At 41.1% G+C, this 9,786-nt stretch overlaps 1 protein-coding gene across 1 annotated transcript in view; it reads left to right on the top strand.

The window, feature by feature from the left end:
• The window catches only part of CIR1 (corepressor interacting with RBPJ, 1), a 31,886-nt gene extending 28,746 nt beyond the window's left edge, over nucleotides 1-3,140 (top strand). Inside the window, exons 9-10 of the mRNA XM_006779522.2 lie at nucleotides 884-969; nucleotides 2,122-3,140. Coding sequence (XP_006779585.2) covers nucleotides 884-969; nucleotides 2,122-2,731 — 696 coding nt within the window. The 3' untranslated portion in view covers nucleotides 2,732-3,140. The remainder of the gene's footprint in view (nucleotides 1-883; nucleotides 970-2,121) is intronic.
• Nucleotides 3,141-9,786: the final 6,646 nt, after the last annotated feature.

The raw sequence follows: 9,786 nt of genomic DNA on the forward strand, positions 1-9,786 counted from the left end.
CGGAATCGAACCTGGGACCCTTCAGTCCGCAGGCCGACGCTCCACCCACTGAGCCAAACCGGTTTCGGCTGTTTTTTTCCTTCTTGCTAACTTACCACTGAAGTGACATAAATAGAACCAACGGGAAGAAATGTATAAAAGAAAATTCCTAAAAAGTATAGAAAATATTTTAAGCATTAATTTATAAACTGTACATAGATCCAGAAAATGGTGTAGATACCCTAATGCAAACCGTTTAGTTTATTTAAATGAGAAAAGTGGAGCCCAGGCAGTTAAGTGATTTCCCTGAGGTCATGTTTTCTGTTCTGAGACAGAGCTGAGACTAAAACCCAGATTCCCACTGGTGTAAACTTGTGCTGCCCTGAAAAGAGGCATATTACCTTTCACATTACTAGGGATTATTCATATAACATATAATAATCATATATTTGTACTATTTGATACATTGTATATGAATTGCTAATCATATATTTGATAATGTACTGTTGAAATTATAAAGGCTAAAATTGTGGATGTTTTCATCTTCCCCAAAAGTTAATGATCTTCTTGGTTTTAATATTTCATTTTTAAAATAAAATATTTAAACCCTCAAGTATTTAAATTCAAACTCAAGAGACAGAAACATTTTATCTGTTTCTCTATCATACTGTTCCTGATTAAAGTTTGTTAGTGCTGGCAAAGCTGTCATCTTACCCTCTTAGTGTGTAATGATGCTCCTTAATTTACATGCCCCCCCCACACACACACACTTTCCAATTCAGAATGTGACATTCATCTACAGTATGTCTCTAATACAAAATTTCTTATTTCTAAATATTTTCTTTCATGTCTGATAACTAACTTGTCTGATAATCTAGCAATGTAATGATCTTTGTTGCCTCAGGAATATGTTGCAAGTGAGGGTGAAGAAGATCCAGAAGTCGAATTTTTAAAGTCACTAACAACCAAACAAAAACAGAAACTTCTCAGGTAATGAAAAAATGTATGTTTAATTAATTCTGTTACATTTTTTGCATGTTCCATCTTTGTATCATATTCAACTCTGATCCCAAGAGTTCATGAAGGTACTTAAACCAATATATCACATTTATTTAATGATTTATTCTTCAGCTATAGTAATACAGTTTTGTCTTTCTTTAAGTAATATGAAAATGAATCTAAGATTATACCACACACACACAAAAAGCACTTTTCAGAATACTTAATTTGGAAATAGATTTATTTGTAGGATTTACTTGGTATAGATTTGTATATATCTTTGCAGTTTATTCTTAGAAAATATTTTGGGCCATGTATTGCTCTTTTATATTTTGTAAGATTTTATGAGGAATGCTGACAGATGCTTAAATTTAAGGTAAATATGAATCTTGTTAAACATACCACCTTTGGATTAAAGAATCTAAGAAACGGCTGCTGAGTCCAATAGAGGGAGCTCATGCTGTGGGTGTTGAGAATTGCTGGACAAAACCAATGAAGGACGTTTTCATTCCAGAATGACGTGAACAAGTTCCTCTTCTGGGAATGTGAAGTACTCTTTAGAAATTCAGAATGCCTTAATAGAATTATTCTAATTACTTATAAATCTAAACATACATGTTGAAAACCAGTATGTGATTATTTTGTTTTATATAACCAAAAAACAGGATAAAAAATGTAAAGTGTATTCTTATTCAGAATTTCTGGAGAATATATCCTTGAATTTTGATAATGTAATATTGATTAATATTCCCATAATTTAAAATAGTACATACATAAAAATATTTTTCTCTGATTATAGTTATATATTTTAGTTTGTAGTAGGTCCAATTAATGAATGTTACAAGCCTTTAGGTCAGGATAACCATTTATTTAGAGTGCTGTATCATTTCAAATTCTGATTCAATAGGGATTTTTTTTAATAGTGAGAGAATTATCTTAATGCATTTACTTTCTTATTTATATTTAATATGTATGTGACTTGAATAATTTAAGAGGAAGAAAATATCTTGTCATTTAATAAAGTATGTGTTTATATTTGAATACCTCTTTCAATAGCTTCTAAGAAAATATATTGTCTGTTCAAAATTTTGTTTGTCAATAAAAGGACTATTTTTAGTCTCTTACTTTTTTTCCCAATTATAGGAAATTGGATCGACTTGAGAAGAAAAAAAAGAAAAAGAAAAAAGATAGAAAAAAGAAAAAGCTTCAGAAGAGTAGAAATAAACACAAAAAACATAAACACAAATCTTCCTCCTCCTCCTCTTCCTCTTCCTCCTCTTCTTCCTCCTCCTCTTCTTCCTCCTCCTCCTCCTCCAGTGAGACTTCAGAAAGCAGCAGTGAGAGTGACAACAAAGAAAAAAAAATACAAAAGAAGAAAAGAAAGAAAAACAAATGTTCAAGAAATAAAAACAATGATATAGGAGAAAAGGACAAGTCTAAGAAGAGAAAACTTTATGAAGAACTTTCTAGCAATCATTGTAATAAGGAGAAAGCCAAGGAAGAGCCTAGATTTTTAAAACAAGAGAGTTCTAGGGAGACTAACAAATGGAATCATTCTAATTTTGACAAAACGTCCAGAAGCCATAACCACAGCCCAGAGAGGAGAGGATCTGAAAGAATTGAGAGGAGCAGGAGAAGCCGGAGCAGAGATGAGAGGAGCAGGAGAAGCCGGAGCAGAGATGAGAGGAGCAGGAGAAGCCGGAGCAGAAGTCATAGTAGTTACAAGCAAAGGGAAATAAGAAAACGGTCTTAGCAAAGTCCCAGTAAAGAGCGGAATAGAAGAAATGATACCAGAAGCCACGGCACAGATATATACAGAGGAGGAAAAATGCACAAAGAAAATTCGGGAGATAAGCATACTGGAGTGACAGAAAAAGAATGAAGAAGTAGAGAGAATAGAGACTGCATGTGACAATTAACTGGGAATAAAAATATCTCTACTTATCAAATACTTCTAGCAAGGGCTAATATGTATTATTGTCTTTCTAATAAAAAAGCTCTATTTTAGTTTTCAATCTCTGTAAACTCATATCAAAAACAAAACTACATAAATCTCATAAGAATGAATTTTGCAAATATTTGTAAGTAATCTATTTTGGAGCTGTAAAATATTTTCTGTTGGTAAGTATTTCTTGTGCGCGCTATACCAGATTAAAAAAAAACAAAAAACACAAACTCTGTGACATTGTCTTTCTTCTGAAACATCATTAAAAGAATGACAGCACAGTTGAATGGATATAATTTAATTTGTTAATTTCAATTTACTAGAAGCAAAATGTAAACATTATTGAAATTCACTAGTATGAATTAAATATTGGGTTGATCAGTATTTCCTTAAAACTCCCTCATGTGTTTTGTTCTCCAGAGTAAGCTATTTACATTTGGGTGATACATTAATTTTCTATGCTGCCATAACAAATTACCTCAAACTTAAAACAATACAAAAATATTCTACAGTTCTGGAGATGAGAAGTCTAAAATAGGTTTCACTGGAGTAACATAAAAGCGTCAGCAGGGTTGGTTCTTTCTGGAGGCCCTACTGGAAAGAAAACCTGTTTGCTCGCCTATTCCAGCTTCTAGAGGCATTCCTTGGTTCCTGGTCCCTTCTTCCATCTCCAAAGCTAACAAAGGCAAGTCGAGCTTCACGTCTAATCACTCTGACACTTTGACATTCTTCATCCCTCTTCTTTTTTATGGACCCTTGTGATGATAATGAGTCTATCAGGAGAATTGTCCTATTTTAAAAATCAATTTGCAACCTTAATTCCCCTTTGCTACTTAACCTAACATCTCAGGTTCCAGGGATTAGGATGTGTATATCTTTAAGGGACCATTATTCTACCTACCACAATGGTCTTTCTACTACTGGCTTACAACTATTAGAATTTACTTCTAAAGGTAAAGTATTTATGTAATGTCACAAATGGACCAAAGTAAATTCTTCAGCTATATTTTATGACTATAGGTATATAAGGTTTATTTAAACTTTTCCCTCGTGTTTCAAATGATCTGGTAAAAAGAAACTATAGGGGGAAAAGTAGTACAAATTACAAGTAACATGGAATTCTAAAAAAAGATACACATCGTGGACACAAGTATTTTTATCAGGGTTCCACATTTTTTAAACATGTTATATAATACAATACAGGTATTGATTAGATGGTTTTGAGGGTTGGCAGCATAATTTTGTAAATTCTATAAGAAGTAAATAAGTTTGGAAGAAGGGGTAAATGAAACCACTCCTTGTAATCTGTTATATATGTCTGCATCTTGTATATCACACACGAATGTCTTCTGATTTAGAAGCAACTAAAGGTGTAAGAAACGCTCTGATTATTTAGATTTTTCAGAGAATTGGTGGGGAAGAACTTGAATTCCTTCTAAAGTTATTCTTTAATAACTTACAGTGCACCTACAAGATCCTTTTCCTTCATTTAGAAAAAGCATGCATTTGAAATGGATAAAGACTGCTAATTTACATCTTGAATTCATTAGTGTTGCACTAATTTTCTATCTTATGCCTTTTTATACTTTATAATGTCAAAATCTATGCAATATCTACTGCCTTAAATGATTTCTGAAGGGAAATATAGTGTTCATGAAGAGAAATGTTGAAATGCATCCTGTAATTTAAAATGAATTAAAGAAATACATTATTTTTTACACTTTTTTCATTTGACTTTTACAAAAGTGTAGTCCTCTTTTAATTTAATGTGGCTGTAGGAATTTTTTTTAAATCTCTGGTTTAATTATCCTTCATTGTTAGACTGAAAAATATAAACTGATTTACCAACTTATCCATCCAATGGTGAGAAAAATTCCCATGTATTTATGGAAGATACTAATTTACTATTTGGCTTTTAGCCTTGGTCACCCAAAGGTGCTAGACAGCCCCAAGGGGCTAGTATATCAACCTTGCAAACTTAAAAACTGAAAGAAGACATTTCACATATCACAAGGTAAGAGCTTTAAAGAAGCTCGCCGTACTTTTCTGCATACTCTTGATATGGATAAAAGGATTTGAAAGTGATTTTTAAAATAAAAATGTTAGACATCTAATTCCACTTTTGCTTTTGAAATATAAGGTCGAACCAGAGAGAAACCTCATAATTAAAAGGATGTCTACTTGTATGTGTAGAGTGCCGCCTAATACTATAAAACAAAAAGGAATCCTTCAAGTATAATGAATATTCAAGAACAAGAGTCCTCAACAGTGACATTTTTAAAGAAGAGCCACAGGAAAAGTCTGGTGATGTTTGTCATTCTTACTCTCAACAGAAAAATTATTTTAAAGAAATATGGATGTGCCTGGTGACATTTGTCCAGAGGCCTGGAAACACACTGACAGACTCAGGAGACATGTTGGGGGCACTCCCCTTTTCCCCGGCCTTACACTTAACATAATTTAACACTAGCAAATTAATTCCTGTAGGAGGTGCTGTTGATTTACAAATGGCCAGGATGGATCGGGTTCCTAGGTTAGGACTTGTTTACTTACCTGAATGTTACGGGGTTAGTCATTTCATTTAATAAATGTGCCAAAATAAGCAGAGTTTGCTTCAGTGGAGTGGCAGGTCGGCTTACCTTGCAATGTGGAGTGGAGATCTTGTCTTGAGTCGTACAGTTTTAATCTGAAAAAAGCTTTTTATCTGAAAGGCTTGGGGAGATGTATCTTGCTGTGCTTCCGTGAGACTGCTAGCTGATAGTGAATCAGATCAGTCTCCGCTGCTGGGAGCACAGCGTTTTCCAGTTTTAATCACCAGCCATTTACTACGCTTTAGCACTGACGCTCAAATATTTCCAAAATCCACCTGAGCCATTTCACTCACCTCCTTACCTAATGACCACTGGGCCCGGAAGCTGTTGGAAGGTGCATCCTCCACGCCCTGTGCTTAAGATCAGGAAGAAAGCTGCATTGCACCTTCAGTAGCTGAAGGATATCTAGAAATCTTACTTAGGTTTTCTGAAAAGGAAACTGGTAGTTACCACTTCTTGAAAAGAGATAAAGGCATGCACTAACTGAAGGCCTTGAGACTGTTTATTGGATCAAAAAGGAGAAATCCTTTTAAAGAGTTGTGAGGAACAAATAAGATGACCCAAAAAAGGTAAATGTCACCTCTCGCCCACAATCTGCAACTCTAAGATTTGGGAAATCCGCTGACAGCTGAGAGCTCCTGATGAGGTCCCTAAGGCCGGTCCTGCTGACAGAAAGGAAACGTACTCATCACCTCCCCTCTTCCTCCTCCCTTATGCCACACTTACCACCACCCTCAGAATGTAACAGTAATAGTGAAGCCAGCTGCCCGGTGAAACGCAGGAGCTGCCATTAGTGTCATGGAAAGGCACGCACATTCTGGCCCAAACTGCCCGGGGGCCAGTTTCTTTGACCCCGTGGGCAGAAGTGGAGGTCTGGGGGCTCGGTCGCTGGCCAAAGCGACGCTCCTAAGGACCTCGCCCTAAACCCAAAGGAAGCCAGAAAGGGGCTGCAGTAGGTGCTACAGTGATTGATTCCATCCCCCGAGGCAATGCCACCCCTTCGTACTACGCTGCTTTCCTTCTAGACCGCGGTTGGAAACCTTCTGAACGCACCTCAAATCCAAATGGAGAGGTTGAGAATTAGGGGGCGCATTCTTGTAAAAGACGCGCCCCAAGCGCAAGGCAGCAGCTGGATTTCCCACCCGCAAAGTGTTAGGGTTTAGCTCACAGCAAGGGTTCCCTCGCGCCCTACGCCGGTGGCCTACCCAGAAGAAACTCCCGGGCCACCCGCCGGGCTGCGGGCCACAGGCGCTGCGCCCAGGGGACCGACGCGCCCTGCCGGTTCCCGCCTAAGCTCGCTTGGCCTCCGGCGCGTTTCTTCCACGCAGGTCGGAGGGCGGACTCGCCTTTGGTAGTCAGGAAATCGAGCGAATCCCTCTCGTCACTCAGGCTCCACAGGTGCAGAGGGCGCCTTAGGACGCCTCTGCTAATCTCACCCCTGGAGCAAAAAGGAAAGTGTCATCTCTCGCCTGCAATCCGCAAGCAGGAAACGGCCTGGGGGAGACACCCTATCCCTATGCATTGCTTTATATATGAACTATCCCGAAATAGATGTTTGCAAAACAATGCAAAATCTGTTATGAATTTCCAAAGAAAAAGTGCAAGAGTGTTGGAAAACCTAAAAACTTGGGTTCTTTTCTTTCCTGGATTCCTGAGAACAGGCCCCGGAACAGGACCCACGGACATTCTGAAACCTTCCCTTTAACTGGAGTTGCAAGCACACTGTATATATTTATACCAGTAACATATAGGGAAGGCATGTCTGTATGTATTTACCTCGTACATATTCCTATAAAATCTTGAGTCTAGAAAGGGTGGGGGGTAAATAACACTGAACGGTAAAAATTATGGAGAAGGGATAATAACTGATTACTAATTTGAAAGTAAATAAACAGGTGACTTTTTCAGATCAAATTCCTCCTTGGATCGTTACAATAAATATCTCTGAAGGAAGCTCTCTATTTATGTTGTCATTGATTAATTCTTCACTACCTCATTTGATTTCGATTTAGAACGATTTGATTCTAATTTAATTAGCATGTAATTTGGATGTACATAATTACTGTAATTATGACATTCAGGTAAGGCAGCTTTAGGCTGAAAGGCAATTTCAAATTTTCTAGCAACCTACTTTGTACTGAGAAATGGACAAGGACTTTGCGCCCTGCTATCCAAGTAGTAATTAGCACATCTTTGAAATAGGCAGTGCGGCGGGGTTTGTGTTAAAACAGCAAATACAAATGCAGCCGAGTTATCCGCTGCTAAGGTGGCTGTGAGTTCTCGGAAAGGCTGGCGTTTCCTGGGCATGAGATGGGGGAGCCCCGGGGCTGCTGCGGTCCACGGCGCCTCCGCCGCCTCGTGCGCGAGACTTGGAGGTGTAGCTTTTCCGATTAAAATACAATAATGGGATGGTGGGGAGGGGGAGCAGGAAAGAAGCAGCAGAGCCACGCACAACGTCTGAAGACTGGGGGTGGGGTGGTGGACTCGGAAGAGGAGGGAAGGGGGCGGCGGGGGAGGGCGATGCTCAGAGAGGAGAGAAAATTGGTCAACGCCCCCAGCTGTTATCAGATTTCAGATTTCAGTTTCAAAGGGAAAAGGTGGGAACAAAGGGGGTCAGTTTGCGCCTGCAGGAAGTGAGGACCCTTCGGGAGGGGCTGGGGCGAGGGGTTTCGGGGCTCCGGGACCTGCGTGCCCTTCAGGCCCGGGTGTGCCCAGCAGTCCCCCGCACTCGGTTCAGCCGGGACAGCTGCCTGGAGGACGCCGGGGAGGCAGGAGGCTTGGTGGGCCATCGGGGCCCCAGGCTGGTGGAAAGCTGTAAGCCCCTCGCTTCCCTCCGCTTCAAAGGGGGATCTGGGGACGTGGGACGGTCTGGTAGCCTGGTTTCATCAGCCTGGTTCGGGTAGGCCCGCATAGAGCACGCGGGCCTCGTGGACCGAGAGCCCTCGGATCTGGGGTCATTGGGCAGAGAGCACGAGGAACTGTGCCCACGCCGGTACCCATCCCGGGGTCCAAGTCGCCACTGACTGCACCCAGCCTGCTCAACTCCGAGTCGGAAGACCCTGATGTTGCCTTGAAAGGGGTATTAAGTGCAACAATTCAAAGACGAGGGCCAAGCAGGGCGTTCGTTATTTTGTTTACTTTGTTTGGATTTTCAGTTAGCATGTTTCAGAAATGACCTTCTCTAGGAGCAGTGAACCGGCCATTGCTAGCAGTGCCCCCCAATTGCGGGTCTCTCCTCTTCCCCCACCCGCACCCTCCTCCAAAATAAAAACATAAAAACTCGCTTTTCTTTTCTTGCTTCGCTGGGTTGCAGCTGGCTGCCAACGGCGGTCTCCCCGCTCAAATAGCCGCGAGCGAGGAGGACAGCGCCGCCTTCCCGGCCGGGAGCTCTAGATGGCGCCAGCGAGCCGCACTCGCCAAGCTCCTTAAGGGAATCAAGAGCGACTGTCAAAGATAAAAGCAAATCAGAGTTTTCAGTTTTTTTAATGTGTTAAGAATGTTATTCCTTAAGAAAATTTGTAGCTAAATTATTCTCACTTAAAATAAACACTTAGTATACCAATTACACAAATGGGCGGGATTTATGTAAGATTTACTTCATCTGCATTTTTGTTGTGGGAGAGAGCCTTGGTGAATACAGATAATAGATGCAAATAAGATTAGAGTTAAAATAAATAAAGTTTCCATCTGAATAAAAAGAAATTCAATTTTACACGACTTGTAACGATTTGACGGAATGTCCAGACACGCCGTTCAGGTGCACAATCTAATCTCGTCACAGTAAGGTTGTGTTCCCTCCTCGAGGAAAGAAAAATTCTTCTTTTCTTTTTCCTCATCAGGTAGGATCCAATTCATTCCAAGGGGGAAAAACGTAAGGCCAGAGGGAACGCCTGGGGAGGGTACAGATTGGGACTGGGGTGGGCTCGGGGCCTGGGAAAACTTGGCCTTCGCCCCACTCCTGCGCAGGAAGCTCCCTAGCGGGAAGCGCTGGGCGAAAACGGCTGAAACGAAATCCCGTTTCCCCTCGCCCGGACCTCAGGGGGACTCAGAGGTCCTGTCTGCGCCCCCCGCCCCACACCGGCTCCAGGCAGCGGCCCTGTCCGAGCCCGGCCCCTAGCCGTAGCCGCGGCCCCCTCTCCTCCCGGGCCCCGGAGCTGGAGTAGCCCAGGACCCTGGAGTCCCGAGGGGGCCCTGGGGAGGCTTGGCCCCATCAGGCAAAGACCTAAGTCTCCGTGAGCTCTCGCCTCCCATGCACAATCTCTCCCGTTTGCT

The sequence above is a fragment of the Myotis davidii genome, unplaced genomic scaffold, assembly GCF_000327345.1.
Source record: "Myotis davidii unplaced genomic scaffold, ASM32734v1 scaffold370, whole genome shotgun sequence".
In the NCBI taxonomy this organism is placed as follows: Eukaryota; Metazoa; Chordata; class Mammalia; order Chiroptera; family Vespertilionidae; genus Myotis; species Myotis davidii.